At 36.0% G+C, this 17,614-nt stretch overlaps 1 protein-coding gene across 5 annotated transcripts in view; it reads left to right on the top strand.

Annotated features, from left to right (window-relative positions):
• Window positions 1–16,847, top strand: part of PNPLA8 (patatin like phospholipase domain containing 8) — a 47,303-nt gene extending 30,456 nt beyond the window's left edge. For 4 of the 5 annotated variants that reach the window (XM_006046409.4, XM_025291114.3, XM_025291115.3 and 1 more), the window contains 4 exons: window positions 1,868–1,925; window positions 4,223–4,417; window positions 10,982–11,177; window positions 15,057–16,847. In XM_006046409.4, coding sequence (XP_006046471.2) covers window positions 1,868–1,925; window positions 4,223–4,417; window positions 10,982–11,177; window positions 15,057–15,331 — 724 coding nt within the window. In that variant the 3' untranslated portion in view covers window positions 15,332–16,847. Of the gene's footprint in view, window positions 1–1,867; window positions 1,926–4,222; window positions 4,418–10,981; window positions 11,178–15,056 lie in introns of those variants that run through there. The other variant, XM_025291117.3, reaches the window with a different exon arrangement.
• The last annotated feature ends 767 nt before the right edge of the window (window positions 16,848–17,614 follow it).

Below are 17,614 nucleotides of genomic sequence, written 5' to 3'. Positions count from 1 at the left end.
TGGCTGCTGGCAGCCAGTGGGCAGCTCAGCTGAGATGGCCAGGACAGCTGGTCTTCCTCATCCTGGGCTTTATCCCACTGTGGCAGTCTCAGAATTCCATCAGGGCAAGCCCAGAGCATGAGGACTCCAAACCTTATTTTAATGACATGTTTGCTGATGTCCTGTTGACCAAAAGCACTCAAACCCAGGATCTGTGTGGAAAGGGACTGCATACAAGGGTATGGAAATCAGAAAGAAAAGATTGGAAAATTCAGTGAAGGCCTTGCTGTTAATGCTCTACCATGTCCATTCCCTGGCCTTTTGAGTCCTTTTTTTCCTCATTGTTTATTGAGAACATATTTATATTCTTTTTTCCCTGGGATAATGATTTTGTATTACTTAACGAACACTTTTTAATTACATCAGTAGAATCTGGGAATGTTTTATTTTATTTTAACATTTCTCCAAAATAATTAATGTTTTGATTTTCTCTTCAAATTTATATTCATAACAATTCACTAAAACATTTTAGCTCTTTATAAAATTAAGCCTTAAACAAAAAAAAATAAATGTGACCTTTGCTTACAGTGTGAAAGTAGCATACTCCCAGGATCTCTGTCCCAATTTTACAGATTTCTATGAAAAGATAAAGTAAAAGACCCTTAGGAGAACAAAATTGCCTTGATCTTCATGCAGAAGAAACATGCAGATCTGGTTGGGGAAGACAAAGATCTTGTCCTTTATAGAAAGCATTTTACATTGTATTTATAAAAGATAATAAAGGGTATGCTGCTGCTGCTTCTGAGTCACTTCAGTCGTGTCTGACTCTGTGCGACCCCATAGATGGCAGCCCACCAGGCTCCCCTGTCCCTGGGATTCTCCAGGCAAGAACAGGAATGGGTTGCCATTTCCTGCTCCAATGCATGAACGTGAAAAGTGAAAGTGAAGTCGCTCAGTCATGTCCGACTCTTAGCGACCCCATGGACTGCAGCCTACCAGGCTCCTCCATCCATGGGATTTTCCAGGCAAGAGTACTGGAGTGGGGTGCCATTGCCTTCTCTGAATAAAGGGTATATTGCTACCTAATTTGTAAATATGTGAAATTCACTAATATTCTAGTTGAGAAATGTAAGTACTGTTTGAAAAAAATGTTGTTAGAAAGGCATTTTTCCTTATTGAGGCAAGTTGGTAAAAAAAAAACAAAAACATTCTTTATATTTAGTACAGGGGAAAAATACATAATTTTTAAGTCTGGAAAAAAAAATCAGCACTGAATAAAATTTCCTTGTAATGGAGTTGTGAAAATTGCTGCCCAAGGGTAATTTCTATAATGTTGCAGTAATTCAAATGCCAGTTCAGATGGTTTAAAAAGCATTTTGGGGGGGTGGCATAGGCTCTGTATTGCTAAAACAGGTTTGAAGTCTGAATGTCTTGATGTGGTTTTTAGACTGCTCTGTATATAGCCTGTCATAGTTCAGCACTCTTATTTCACCACAGTTCCTTTATCCTATCAGGAGGACCCTGAAAACAACAAATTTGTTCTGCCTCTATGCCTTTACTCTGTATATGTTCTGGCTTTTAATGTGTTTTCTTGCCATCAGTGGTGTCCTTGTCAAGCTACACCTCCATCCATCTTTCCTAAATAAGAAAGCCTGTATTGATCCCTCCCCCCACACACACAACCTCCTGCAGAATTGCAGATACTTGTAGTTTGAATTGGAGGTTAATAGGTAGCTATGTATTGTTTTATGTGCATTAGTTGGATTGTAAGCTTCCTAGAGGAGATTTTTCTTTTTTGTCCCACATAACAGGAACTACATAGTGTATGTTCCCTGATATTGGGAAATAAATCATTTTGATATAATTTAATTCTTCTCCTTTAATAAAGGGACAGGATGGGATCTTCACTAATGATTGAAACAGCAAGAAACCCCAAATGTCCTAAGGTAAGTTTAGAGTCTCTTAAATATAATACCTATGGACTTCCCTGGTGGCTCAGACGGTAAAGTGTCTGTCAATGCGGGAGACCCAGGTTCGATCCCTGGGTTGGGAAGATCCCCTGGAGAAGGAAATGGCAATCCACTCCAGTACTCTTGCCTGGAAAATCCCATGGACAGAGGAGTCCCATGGGGTCGCAAAGAGTTGGACATGACTGAGCGACTTCACTTAAATATAACACCTATATGAAATTGAAGGTCAGGTAAATGGAATATTATGAAGGCCCTTCATTAAGGGAAAAGTTTTCTTAGGAACTGCTGTTAATAGATTATATTGATTCCTTATATATTGGGTCATTTTATGAAGATACAGAATATGAATTATGGAGCTTTTCTATATCAAGTAAAATAAAACAAAAATTTAAGAACGTGAAAGACTGGGACTAAAGATAATTATTATGGGGTTAATCTAATCTAGGGATTTAAGGGAAACTGTGGCATTTCCCCCCGTAGATTTTTTTAAAGAAACTTCATGTGCCTCGTGAATATATATTAGGTTAATATACAAATGGAATTCCAACTTTTAAAAATGTCATTGTTACTAGAATATGTCTTGGTATGGCTCCTCTTTTTATTTATTTTGTGATCTGAGTATTGCTTGAGTTCTGTGTCCTGTATTAAGACTCGTTATTTGATTAAGGAATAAGGGTTTATGTACCTAGGAATCCTATGCAGCTTGTGTTTATTCTTGAATAACAAGCTGTAACCATGAAAAATCAGATACAACTCTCTCTATTGCTCTTTCACTCCCGCTTACACATATTTTCGTTCATTCTTTAGATATTAATTATGTACCCCATGTGTCAGCACTGTCCTGGGGACTTTGGATACATTAGTGAGTAAATGCAGGCATGGAGTTTACAGTCCAATAGGGCAAAGTAAGCATTAGTCAAATGATCACACAAATGAGATGCGGTTTTCCTGAAATAAGTGCTTTGGAACACAGAAACAGTTCTCTAAAATCATGTATTTACAAGGACATGAGGGAAGGCTGCTGTAAGGAAATGTACTTTGAGGTTTCAGTGTAAAGGCTGATGAGCAGTCCTGGCAAAGGGAACAGTCTGTACAAGAGGAGCGTTCCAGAAATGCAGGCCCTAGAGATTGGAGCTTAGGGATCCAAGGGCAGCGTGTGCAACGAGGTTAGAGGGATAGCTCCATCAGACCATGTGAGGCCTTGATGATGAGATGCAGTAGCTCGTCAGAAAGGACCCAAGGATGAATGCTACACCCCTTGTTTGTTCTCTTGTATCTTCAGGGCTTCTTGTTTGTTCTTAAAATGTGAGCCTTGCCAGACTTTAAAAAAGAAAAAAAAGAGTGGGTGTGAGGGAACTGCAGCCACCTCAGAAAGTAATTCACTCCTGATAAATGAGGCAACCACCCACACGTTTCGTAATTGAGCCTGCCTGTATACCAGTTAATGGAAAGACTCTAGATTTTAGTATATGGCCAACTCTTATCCATAGTGGCCTACAGACACTTGGGTCACTCACAGGAACTTGGAATGTGACTTTTGGTTTATAAAATAGCAAAGCACACAGGCCTCTTGCAGGACTTGGCATAGAGCCCTAATAACTTAGCCCTCACCAGTACCATTCAGCTTCTTAAAGTTCATATAGCAGGTCATTAATAGATACATCACATTTTATATAAATTCAACTGATATTGATAAAATCTGAGACCCTAGGTGATAAAGATTAGTTTTTTTAATTTAAAAAAAAAAAACCCAGCCTCCAGTTATTAACTATGATCAAAAAGCCTTGAGAATTAGTTTATTGTGTTAGAGTTTCAGTTACTAAAGTCATAATGCTTTCAAAGAGCACAGGAACAAAGATTGATTTATAAATGATAGGAAATTAGTGTATTATTCATCTTTAGTTTTTGTTCGTTGCTACTACTGCAGTATCATATAAAGGTCTGCAAATTTATGCCTTCTTGAATCTCTTTTTAAGTAGCTAATCAAATCACGTAGTCAAAGAATATCTTTTATTACTGTTCTCTCATAATGCATTTCTCAAAATTGTCCCAGCCCTTGTTACTGTTTTCCCATAAAAAAACAAACAAACAAACAAACAAAAAAACCTGTTTAAAAGGATCTGCTTCTGTTTGCTTAACATTAGGGTTATGTTATACACTTTACCTTTATAGGTAGAGTTGTACAATGTTCATTCATACCACTAAATATTTAATTTTTACAGTCCCAAATATTGCTGCTTACAATGCGTATTGTCCACTTTTTAATCGACTAGGTCGCTGCAGTAAGTACCATAGTGAACAGAGGGATAACGCCAAAAGCCTTTGTGTTCAGAAACTATGGACATTTTCCTGGAATCAACTCTCACTATTTGGGAGGCTGTCAGTATAAAATGTGGCAGGCCATCAGAGCCTCATCCGCTGCTCCGGGCTACTTTGCAGAATATGCGTTAGGAAATGATCTTCATCAAGTAAGTTGACTGTGTGGCTTGTCTTCTAAAACTTTACATGACTGAAGAGTCGGCACTTACAACTGAACTTAGAGGGATGCACCAGGGAAACTTTCCTCATGTCTCCATGTGGCAAAAGATGTGTGTGCAATAAAATAGGATATTTTTAGCTGTTTGTTTTTCTTAAATTAATAAGCCTTCTGGTTTGAGAGTGTATTTTAGGAAAGATTCGTTTGTATCTTCTGAAATGAGATTCATGACCATTTACGATAATTTTAGTTTGATGGAAAAATGAAGTAGTATGTGTGACTGGCTTTCCAGATGTGATAAAAATTAAAAGTGAAACAGTCCCTAAAAATGCAGAATGCAGTCTGTTAACAGTTTTGGTGGATGTATTTGGAAGGAGATGTAATAAAATAGTAATACTAAACATTCAGTAGGTTAGCTAGGTGCCAGACACCTATATAGTCCTTTGTACACATTTCCTCATTTAATTATGAATGCTTATGATGCTGGAGAAGGAAATGGCAACCCACTCCAGTGTTCTTGCCTGGAGAATCCCAGGGACGGGGGAGCCTGGTGGGCTACCGTCTATGGGGTCGCACAGAGTCGGACACGACTGAAGCGACTTAGCAGCAACAGCAGCTTATGATGCAGATAGAGTGATATCCATTTTGCAAATGAGAAATTGAAAACTTAAGAAAAATTAAGTGACCAGACTAGGGTTGCAGCTGTTAATTGATGGAGTTAGGATGCTGTCTATAATTATACTATTTTAAAATTTATGGCTAAATGATCTATTAAGCTGAACATTGTTTCTATGATGTTGAATGATATATTATTTTTCTTTGACAGAGACTTTTATCATAAATTATTTTCCCTGTCAAGTTTTCCCACTATTTATGAAAATCTTAACTCATAGTTTATACTCAGTGATAAAAAAGTCAACAAAGGTTTTGAGCTGATAACTTCCAAAATATATGTTTTAATATATGCCTAAAGAGTCGGACATGACTGAGCCACTTCACTTCAATGTATGCTTAGTTTATTATATGCTACTACACTTAAAATTCTTTGATGGAATCGATAACCTTAACTCTCCTGCCTGGCTCAGTATTCAGATATAGTTGAGAAGAAAACTTACTTTGATAATAAATTTTAGATATTGTTCAAAAACTCATAGTTTTTTATATAAGTGCATAGCATCTATATATGTGTTAATGTTATAATATCTAAAACATTGTTATCAATTTCATCTTCTATAACTTTATATACCAGCTTAGATATATTGTATTTTTAAGTGTTACATTCAGCTATCTCATTTTCTTTCTGTCTTACCAGAAGTAATATTATAATCTTGGTAATTAAGAGATTAAAATTGGTTCCTTTGGTCTCTGGAGTCAGTGCAGACTGTTTCCTACTTGGTCAGCTCAGTCATTGCAGAGTTATGTAAGGCACTTCCCATTCTCGCTTTCCTTCACTTTATTCCTCCCCCTCAGGGCAGAAAGTGCTAGCTGTAGAGCTTTGTTCTGACATTTTATTTCGAGATTTACTGATCAAAATAAAAATTGGATTTTAATATATATGTTGCCATTTGTAACAATGACTTCTTCATATTCCATAGTGTTTTCACCATGTCATAAATGGAGAAATAACAATTTATTCGGAAATGTAATAGTTAACGTTTATAGCTTACAACTTGAAGACTTGTCATGCTACAAAATTGCAGTTATGCCAAATATTAGTGAAAGTTTCAGGACCCTACATTCCCAGACTTCAAAAGAAATTCTCTCGTTTGCTCTTTATGCTTTATCTAAGAGGAAGTAGTTCTAAGATTTAATTTAGTCCTATAGAATGCAAATCATAAACTAAAGTAATTCAGCGATTCTTTTTCCATTTCAGATTAGTGATATTCCTTTCCATGCAAAGCAATTTTTATTTTGATGACCATAATCTTTAAACTTAGGCTGGTCTACAGATTAAAATAATTTATATAAATTTTATTTAAAGCATGTAACTATGCAGAGAAATATGCTCAATATTTTGTAATGACCTCTGAGGGAAAAGAATCTGAAGAAGAAAATATTTAGTTTCATAAATATATATATATATATATATAAATGAATTGCTGTGCAGACACGACTTAACAATTACACCACCACCACCTCCATCACACCTGAAACTAACATGATACTGTAAATCAACTGTTCTTCAATTGTAAAAAAAATTAAAAATAATGCATAAAATCATATATGCAGAGAATATACTTTCATGTAAATCAATGACTTGATTCCAGAAAGATTAGCACATCTAACTTAAGAATATTCTGATAGAATCTAGAATCTAAGCAAACCATATTTGAGCAAATATTTTCCTTATTCCATATTCCTTTCTGTATACTTGAAGAAATGGCATATTCTTCTCTTCCAAAGACACCATGTAAGGCTGATTAGAGTATTCTAAGATATGAATGATCTTAAGTGCTTAAACAAAGAAAACATTCAAGCAAAGTTCCCTTCCTACTCTTTAAAAGTTGCCAAAACTATAACTCACTATTTTTTACAATCCTCTTCTCCTTAGCTCTTAGAATAATTATATTCAGTATTTCTAGTCTCATTTTTAAAATGAGACTGTCATGTCTTTTTAACTGTCATGTCTGACATATGTTTTAATGTAAGTTCATATCCTTTTTATAATCAGGTAAAGTATAAATTATAAATTATGGGACTTCTGTAGTGGCTCAGACTATAAAGAATCTGCCTGCAATGCAGAAGACATGGGTTCGATCCCTGAGTTGGGAAGATCCCCAGGAAAAAGGTATGGCAACCCATTCCAGTATTCCTGCCTGGAAAATTCTATGGGCAGAGAAGTCTGGCAGGCTTTTCCCATAGTCCATGGGGTTGCAAAAAGTCAGGCACAACTGAGTGACCAACATTGAAGCACAAGTTGGTGGATGGGTAGATTTCATTTGTCTTTGTAAAGAAATGAATGTTATTACAGTATTGCAAGGTTTATTAGATGTCCTGGGAAACTATAAAGTAGGAAGAATTCTTCTTGAATAGCTTCTAATGTATTATTTGTCTCCCCAACCCAAGTAGCATCATATTTATCTTGAAATAATTACTTTTTACAAAATGATCCCTTTTCTCTTTCTAACAGCTACACATATTTTATGTGTACAGTTTAATGAAGTTGATCATATGCATATTGCTTCTCTCTTTCCACCTCCTCCTCCAAAATTAAATCATTTTTTCACTGTCTTTGGGGAAAGATCCTGATAAATTAGTTTGCACTAAAGGTTTTTCTGGCAGATTCTAATATATTATTTCTTTTAGTCCTTATTTACATTTTAAAACGTTGGGTTTAGAATTCAGAATACATTAACCTAAAACAAATTATATTTCATATAAACCTTCCAAGTAAAGGATGTTTGAAGCAGAAAGAGCCTGCCTAGCATTTTCTGTGCTAAATTATGCCTGTGTCAGGCCACAACTAACAGTATTCATTTTAACTAGATAAAATGTTGAGAGTGCTTGCTCGGTGCCAGACATTATGTTAACCATAAAGAATATGAAGGTTTTTAATAATTGCTGACATATTGTTTGTGTTTCCTGGATCTTATCATCAAATAACTCAAAACTAGAAGAAGATAAACAGTTATAGCATGAGATGATAAATTCAATAATAAAAATATGTACAAAGTTAAGAAGTAGTATAAAAAATGTGATTTATTTGTCAGGATTGGCTTTACAAAGAAGTCTTCTGAGTTTACATATAAAGAATGAATAGTTAATTAGGATAGAAATAGGATGGAGAGGACGGAGAATCCTTGCTGGTTGCAGATCCTATTTGGTGTAATAAAAATGTTTTGGAAAACATTGAGTGTTACTGATGCCACTGAATTGTAACCTTAAAAATGCTTAAAAGGACCAAATTTATGTTATATATATTTTTTTCATAATAAAAGACAAATTTTTAAGCACACTGTTAGGGAGTTTGCTGGTAGTTAAGATTTGGCATTTTACTGCCATCACCCAGGTTCAGTCCCTTGTCAGGGAACTGAGATCCCCTAAGCTTTGCTGCATGGCCAAAATTAAAAAAAAAAAAAAAAACAACTAAACATGAGTTGATTAAGAGACATTCATTTGTATGGTCCATTGGTTATTTTCCAGTATAAATTCTGATTTATGATGTGAAATGATTAAATATACATTAAAAGCAGTAAAAAGTATCCAGATATTAGGCTTTTTAAGAAGCACATGCATGATGTAATACAGTTAAAACACAATCCTGTGTACCTCTAAAAGATAAGTATCAATGTACTTAACAAGTTTATTTTTCAAGTCTGTTTTACCTCAGCGCTTAGAATAAGCAGTGGCTGATAAACATGAAGTACACAATAAATAAGTAAATGTGAGTATGAATACTGTGGGTGGAAAGGCTTCAGGAGATGCCATAAACATTACAATAGCCTAATGACTTGCCGATAGAAAAGGCATCTAACACGAGTAGGCTCTCATCTAACAAGGGTGGGCTAGTAACTCTGTAAATGGCTTAAGGGGTGGTATGCCTTACCATTGGGCTGAAGTGAATACCAAAAATGTCAACTTCTGCACTATTTTGGATGGAAATCAGGTAAAGTTTAAGGAACAGGAATTTTAATTTTGAAGCAAGCTATTAAAACCATTGAAAACTTGGCAACTTTTGATGGGGGATTAATTTTATTATTATCTCTCCTTGCTAAACCTTGTTTGCCCTTCTTTTCTCCCCTTCTTCTCTTTTCTTAATCCTTCTTTATCAGTTCAGTCACTCAGTCATGTCTGACTCTTTGCAACCCCTTGGACTGCAGCACGCCAGGCTTCCCTGTCCATCACCAACTCCCAGAGCTTGCTCAAACTCACGTCCATCAAGTCAGTGGTGCCATCCAACCATCTCATCCTCTGTCATCCCCTTCTCCTCGTACCTTCAATCTTTCCCAGCATCGGTCTTTTCCAGTGGGTCAGTTCTTCTCATCAGGTGGCCAAAGTATTGGAGTTTCAGTATCAGTCCTTCCAGTGAATATTCAGAACTGATTTCCTTTAGGATTTACTGGTTTGATCTCCCTGCAGTCCAAGGGACTCTCAAGAGTCTTCTCCAACACCACAGTTCAAAAGAATCAGTTTTTTGGCGTTCAGCTTTCTTTATAGTCCCTCTCTCACATCCATACATGACTACTGGAAAGACCATAGTTTTGACTAGACGGACCTTTGTTGGCAAAGTAATGTCTCTGCTTCTTAATATGCAGTCTAGGTTGGTCACGGCTTTTCTTCCAAGGAGCAAGTGTCTTTTAATTTCATGGCTGCAGTCACCATGTGTGGTGATTTCGGAGCCCCAAAAAATAAACTCCCTGTTTCCATTGTTTCCCCGTCTTATTTGCCAGGAAATGATGGGATCATGATGCCATGATCTTAGTTTTCTGAATGTTGAGTGTTAAGGCAACTTTTTCACTCTCCTCTTTCACTTTCATCAGGAGGCTCTTTAGTTTTTCTTTGTTTTATTCCGTAAGGGTGGTATCATCTGTGTATCTGAGGTTATTGTTTTTTCTCCTGGCAGTTTTGATTCTAGCTTGTGCTTCATCCAGCCCAGCATTTCACGTGATGTGCTCTGCATATAAGTTAAATAAGCAGGGTAACAATATACAACCTTGACATACTCCTTTCCCAATTTGAAAGCAGTCTGTTGTTTCATGTCCAATGGAACTATCCTTCTTTATAGTTTTTATGATAATGAAATGTTTCATCTAAAATAGCCAAATGATTAGAAGTTGCAGAGTATAAATATAGAATTGAAGATAAAAATAATTTAATGAAAGAAATAGCTTTCTGCTGAATTAGAAGTGGAGTATGGTATGGGCATCATTCATTTTATCCCATTCCTGGCATAAACCTCACATGATATATCTACTCAATTTTGAACAGCTATAAACTTTTAGAAAATTATTTTCTTTCCTTGTGGATTCTTCAAAATAATGTAGATTATTGATCATGCTTAGAAATATAAAGCTTGCCTACTTTGTTTAGGTTATATCTGCAGTAAAGGAAATTGATACTTTGAAATTGTATTGTTAATAAAATTTCAACTTAAATTGCTTTAATCAATTTGGTTTTATTGGATTTGTGAAAGATCTGGTCTTTATTTATTTGGTAAAACCACAATTCTTTTGCTAGATTTTATATAGACTCTATTAACCACTAAACAAGAATAAAAACCTTTAAAAGTAATTCTGTTCATTTGAGTAATTTTGAACAAAATATTCAGAGCAATCCAAAGTTCAAAAAGAACCTCCGTAATAGTAAAGGAAAGTTTAATAAAGCCAGTGGAGCCAGTGAATTTTCATATGACTTCTATTGTAGCTGTAGTTTATAAAATAAATTCACTTTAAAGGAATCTCTTGTTTTTAAATCATTTGTTAAGTTTATTACATAGTTCAGTTTTCCTAATTGAGTAAATTTCAAACTGTGGAAAATGTAATTTGTTTTCACGTTTGTAAAAAAAGAATTTCACTTCAAATTTACTTCCTATATTTGTTTGACTTACATTTTGCAGGATGGAGGTTTGCTCCTGAATAACCCTTCAGCATTAGCAATGCACGAGTGTAAATGTCTTTGGCCAGACGTCCCCTTAGAGTGTATAGTATCCCTGGGCACTGGGCGTTACGAGAGTGATGTGAGAAACAACGTGACGTACACGAGCCTAAAAACCAAACTGTCTAACGTCATCAACAGCGCTACAGACACAGAAGGTTAGTCTGTTTATTTGCTGTCTTAATGTACTTTGCCTTTAGAATTCAGTTTTTGGTAGACTGTGCTGATGCTCACTGCAAAAAGTACATTGTTATGTCTGTATTGCAGGCTTAGGAAGCACATGGGAGCAGGTCTTTGTCATTTCTCTTTCTCCTCACTCATTTCTACAGTAGCAACTTCTCTGTGTGGGAGCTAGTGGTACCTTTGCCTCCTTACAGTTGGAGAAGTAGCTGAGGCAGGAGTAGCACAAAGACTTGGTTGGAGACTCTTACGAAAAAGAAAAAAAAGGTTGGTTCAGATAAACACAGGATAACATGGAGAGAATCAGAGTACTTCTGGATTATTTAATAACATGGAGGCAAACCAGAATAAGTCCTTACTTCCACTCTGGCTGCCCCTGTAATCTAGCCTTCGTAATAAAGCCCAAGTGATCCTTTAAAATGTAAATTGCATCATGTCTTTACCTGGTTCCAAACCCTCTTGGCTTCCCATCACACTTAGAACAAAATCCCAAAGCCTCACTAACTGAAATTTACCAGGCCTTGGAAGACCTAGCCTTTGAATGCATCTCTTCCCCTTCTCTCAAGCTGTGTCCCCTCTGTAAAGTGTGTCCAGCTACACTTGAATTCTTGCTTTTCCTCAACTTCCTAAGAAGGCCCTGCCTCAGATATCTGTCTTCTGTTTGTAAGGCCTTACCCAGATATCAGTACGTGCTCGAGTCCCTCCCTTAACTTCATTCTGGTCTCTGCTCAGATGTCACTTTCCCTGAGAGCCCTTTTCTGTTCACTTTCTAATCTGTGTATCCCACCAAAATGTAAGCAGAAACTTACCCAGCGAACTGTGTTGACTACAATGCCTGGCACATAGTAGGCAGTCAATATTTGTTGACTTTCTAATTTTAGCCTTTGAGGTCTAGAGCTCCTTATTTTACTATATTATTTTTAAGTCCTACATGAAATCTGTTATTAAATTTGTAAAAAAGAATTGTTCCCACTTAACAGCCCCTTGCTTCTGAATCTTATTCTCTCTCTGTTATCTTATTACTGACTGAGTCATCAGCCTATATGAGCATCTTAAACTTCCCACTAAGGACGTTTCTTTATTAAATGATAACCCAAGAAACTTCCCTGGTGGCTCAGACGGTAAAGCGTCTGCCTACAATGCAGGAGACCTGGGTTCAATCACTGGGTCAGGAAGATCTCCTGGAGAAGGAAGTGGCACCCCACTCCAATATTCTTGCCTGGAAAATCCCATGGATGGAGGAACCTGGTAGGCTACAGCCCATGGGGTCGCAAAGAGTCGGACACGACTGAGCAACTTCACTTTCACTTTCAACCCAAGAAAAGGTGACATTCTGGATTTTTCACTATCTACAATTTTGTTGTGAAATCAATAAAATATTCTTACCGTAAGCAGTCTTCTTAGAAAAAGATAGCTTTGATCACCCAGTCTCATGATACTTATATGTATACCTTGTGCAAACCACATTATTGGCTCACTTGAAATGTTTAAGAAATATGAAATACTGCCTTTGTGCACATACACTCTAGTTAATGAAGAATTAGAGTGAAACTTGTAATTGCTGGTATTAGATGGTTATTGATGTATAAAAACAGCAGTTGCCTTTGAAAGTTATATGCAAGACCTGATGGTAAAAAGTACAAAACATTACTGAGAGAAATTAAAGCAGGCCTAAGTAATTGATAACTGTGCTCATGAATTCAAAATGTCAGTATTGTTATGCTGGCAAACCACAGATTGGTTTTAGACTTCATGCAACTGCTAGAGAAATCAAAATGGACTTTCTGTGGGGGTAGAGATTAACACGATGACTGTAAAATTCATATGGGTATGCAAAGGACCTAGAGTAACCAAAACAGTTTTGTAAAAGAACAAAATTAGAGGACTTAGACCCTCTGACTTCGAGGCTGTAAAACTACAGTTAAGCAAGGGTGGTGTTTGCATTAGATCAGTGGTACCTAATAATACAGAAATTGATCCAGACATGCGTGCTCAAAAGATTTTTGACAAAGGTAACTCAAAGAGGAAAGGATAATCTTTTCAACAAATAGTACCAGGACAATTAGATAACTGTATTTAAAAAACTGAACCTTGACCCTTCACACCATATACAAAAACTAACTTGAAATGGATCATAGATCTAAATATAAGAGTTAAAACTGCAAATCTTCTAAAATACCCTGGAGAAAATCTTAATGACGTTGGGTTAGGTAGAGTCTTTGATAGTACATAAGAGGAAAAATAGATAAATTAGACTTCATTAAGTTATAAATTTTGTTCTTCAAAAGACACTTTTAATAAAATGAAGAGACAAGCTATCTGCTGAAGTCAAATATTAGTAAAATATGTCTGTCATCAGAACCAAATGTACAATCAGATGCAAAACATATAGAAAATGCTTCCAATATTTCATATAAGGAATATATAGAGATAAAACAAAACAAAAAATCAATGGAAAAAAATGGCCAAAATATTTGAAGGAAAAAAATGGCCAAAATATTTGAACAGACACTTCACTGAAGAAGATATACAGGGGACTGATAAGTACATGAAAGATTTTTCATTAGTAGTCATTGCTGTTAAGTCGCTTCAGTCGTGTCTGACTCTGTGCGACCCCATAGATAGCAGCCCACCAGGCTTCTCCATCCCTGGGATTCTCCAGGCAAGAACACTGGAGGGGGTTACCATTTCCTTCTCCAATGCATGCAAGTGAAAAGTGAAAGTGAAGTCGCTCAGTCGTGTCTGATGTCTGACTCTTAGCGACCCCATGGACCATAGCCTACCAGACTCCTCCATCCATGGGGTTTTCCAGGCAAGAGTACTGGAGTGGGTTGCCGTTGCCTTCTCCATTATTAGTCATTAGGGAAATGAATATTAAAACCACAAGATACCAGTACACACCCTCTAAAATGATTAAATATAAGACCAACAATAACAAGTCTTCGCAAAGATAAAGAACAGTGGGACTCAGATAATCCTAATGGTTGACATGCAGAATGGTGCAACCATTTGGAAAAGAGTGTTGTTTTTCTTAATAAGATAAGTAAACTTTTACCATATGAGCAAGCAGTTTCATCCCTGAGTATTTATGCAGGAAAAATAGAACCATATATCCACAAAATGATTTAGGATTATTTCTAATAGCTGAAAACTGAAGAGAAGCAGACCCAGACCAGAGAGAACAAATTGTGTAATATCCCTACACTGAATTACTACTTAGCAATAAAAAGGAAGAAACTATTGATCCATACTGCGACATGCATTTCAAAAGCATTTTGCTGAGTAGAAACAATAACCAGACACAGAAGAGCTATATATATATTTGTAAGTTTGTTTATATGAAATTCTAGAAAAGGCAAAAGATAAGGGAGGAATCAACCATAAAGAGGCATGAAGAAGCTTTTGGGGTGATGGACAATATTCTGTGTCGTGGTTGTTGTGATCAAACAAGTGTATACCATTGTCAAAACCTGGCAGTTTAGACATTTAAAATTTATTAACCTTACTGTATATAAATTATACCTTAATAAAGATGATCTCAGGAAATTAAAAAACAACAAAAGGAAGGTTGAAAAGGCATCTCAGCAGTGGCTAACAGTATGACCGAAAACAGAAGAGTCCTGGAGCTGGGATCCTAATTTAACAGAATTATATGGTATATATCAGGAATTGAATTTCATTTCATAGTTATATTCAATATTATGAATTCTTTACTTCTGCCGTTAATTAGCTAGAATGTGAAAAATAAGCAAGGCTTTCTGATTTGCCTAAAATAGGGTAATTTAAATAAACAAAATTAGATCATTGCAGAATAACTTGATTTTTTAATTCGCTCTGTCCTCTCTTTGTTTTAACAGAAGTCCATGTAATGCTTGATGGTCTATTACCTCCTGACACCTATTTTAGATTTAATCCTGTTATGTGTGAAAACATACCTCTAGATGAAAGTCGAAATGAAAAGCTGAATCAGCTGCAGTTGGAAGGGTTGAAGTACATAGAAAGAAATGAAGAAAAAATGAAAAAACTTGCAAAAATATTAAGTCAAGAAAAAACAACTCTGCAGAAAATTAATGATTGGATAAAACTAAAAACTGACATGTATGAAGGCCTTCCGTTCTTTTCAAAATTGTGATGAGTGTGTGCGTGTAGTCTCCTAACTGAATGCCTGTTGAGAAGATCCACAGAATTCAGTAAGGAATCGTGGGGTTCAGCATGATTTATCATCAAAATGCTCTTGAATTCTGGGGCATCCTGAAAAGACAGTGTTTGGACCAGCTTGCACAGTACAGAGAGAGTGTACTTGGTTACACAATTCATATGGAAATTAGGTTTTTATGATGTTAATAATTAACTGTGCTTTAGGAATCTTACTGTACTAGTTGATTTTAGTACATATCGATGTTGTATTGTTTGATGTTTGAAAATTTATTAATATATGTGCCAAACAAGAACTGAAAACTATCACATTATACTTGGTATTTTTACTTTAGTCACCATAATCATGCTAAATTTATTTAATCATTGATTTTCTTTCATGTGGAAAAACTAATTTCTTCTTCATTACTTTAAACATTACTTAGGTTTTTGATAGCTACATTCTATAATCCAAATATTGCCTCCCATGATTGTCATGTGATCTAAACAGATGCAGAAAAAAAAATGGAATTCTCTCTATCAAAGGACTTTTACATTTGAAATATGAAAGACCCAGATACCGTTTTCTATTCCAAATATGTTTATTTCAACGTTGTTTGGTTCCGAAAGATAGGTGAAGTTCCAGTCAACCACTTTTCCCCCCTAAAATTTCAAGATAATGCTGTGTGTCAATTTTCTAGCTCTAGCTTATCATTCACTCATATAAAATTAATTATTTGAATTTACTGAGGAAATACCCCATCATTAGCAAAAACTAAACTGTTGAAATAATCTGTTAAAAGGCTGATGTCATTTTTAAATTATTTACTATTTATAATGTAGCCTGTCATCTCTTTGTAGCTCTGTCAACAGTATGCTTTAAAAAAATGTCAGGCTTGTTTTATCTTAACTCCTTTAACCATCTAGACTTCACAGAGATTAATAACATATACAGCAACTTGCATCATTGTTTATGCTAACCAAATTCATCTTTGTTGTGTTATCTATCTGCCATGTAAATCCTTTACCGTGTTTAGATTTGTCAAGAAAAATGAAAAGAGGTGAGTGTCCTTTGCTTTCTCTACATAAACTGGAGCTAAACCCATTACTGTGTCTTTGCATCAATGCTGTGTAGAGCCAGTGAGGCATGGTTCACAGATGCTGGAGGAGCTGAGAGTCTGGATGCTAATTTGGGCTGCGATGCACAGTCCTTCTGTTTTGACTTGGAGGAGGGTGGATAGCCTCTCTGGGCTTCAGATATTTTATTCTGGGAAAGTGGGAAGAGCTAGCTGTAAAATTTTATTTACTCTTAGGGCAACTGGAAAGAAAATTCTACAAATGTAGAAACAAAAGATTAGAAGAGATGTGAAAATGAATTTTCAGTCCTACAGAGGAAAAATATCTGCCCTTTTCAAGGAAGCAAAGAATTCTCTGTTTCAGAAAAAAAAATGTAACAAATTATCCAACTCATCAATTATTTTAAAAATATAGAAAATAAAAATTGTAGCTCAGTCTTTTTTGGATAATTCTGTTCTTATTTATGTGATCAGTGCTGTGCTGGTAATATTTCACTTCTGTACTTGCTGCTGCTGATGTCCATTATTAAAAATGGTGCCTTGGGTAGAGTTGTGTATAGGCTACGGTGGAGAGAGCCTGGCCGGGGTTATAATTACACTCTGCACCTCTCCCTCTCCCATGCTACACTTTATCCAGGAGAAAGTAGGTGACAAAGGAACCTTCTGAGAGGCAGGGAAGTCAGGAATACTGAGCATGCAGTCTGAGGGGACACAACCCCCGTGTCCTGCCCAGCAGTTTCTGACAACTGCCTTCTCCTTTCACTTGGAATAAATCTGCTAATGACTGAAGGACTGGGACCACTAGAGTTCCCATGTCCCTGTCTCTGTCCTTGTTGCTTTTGCTTTTCTCACCAACAAAAGGTACACCAGTTGGGTGGTGCACCCATTTTCAGTTGTCCCCATTTGTACTTGAAACTGATTATCTGAAGAATTGTGTCATTCACCTGAGATAACCTTCACTTTACAGTGAAGCCAGTGCTTTCCTTTGTCCAAAAGCAGAGTGGATTTCTTTTCAGAAAAGAACAGAAGAAAAGGATACTCTCCTGAAATATGAAGACACACTACCAGGTAGGTTATGGGTTCTTTATTCGACTGTTTTTAAAGTACGATCAGTTCTTTATGAGAAGAATGTTTTAAAGATAGATAATGGCCTAATTAGGTTCCTTCCAATGCAATAATTCTGTGATAATTTATAAAAGTAAACA

Source organism: Bubalus bubalis, chromosome 8 (genome assembly GCF_019923935.1).
Source record: "Bubalus bubalis isolate 160015118507 breed Murrah chromosome 8, NDDB_SH_1, whole genome shotgun sequence".
Classification (NCBI taxonomy): Eukaryota; Metazoa; Chordata; class Mammalia; order Artiodactyla; family Bovidae; genus Bubalus; species Bubalus bubalis.
Note: the sequence above shows the minus strand (reverse complement) of the source record. Positions and strands in the feature narration are given on the sequence as shown.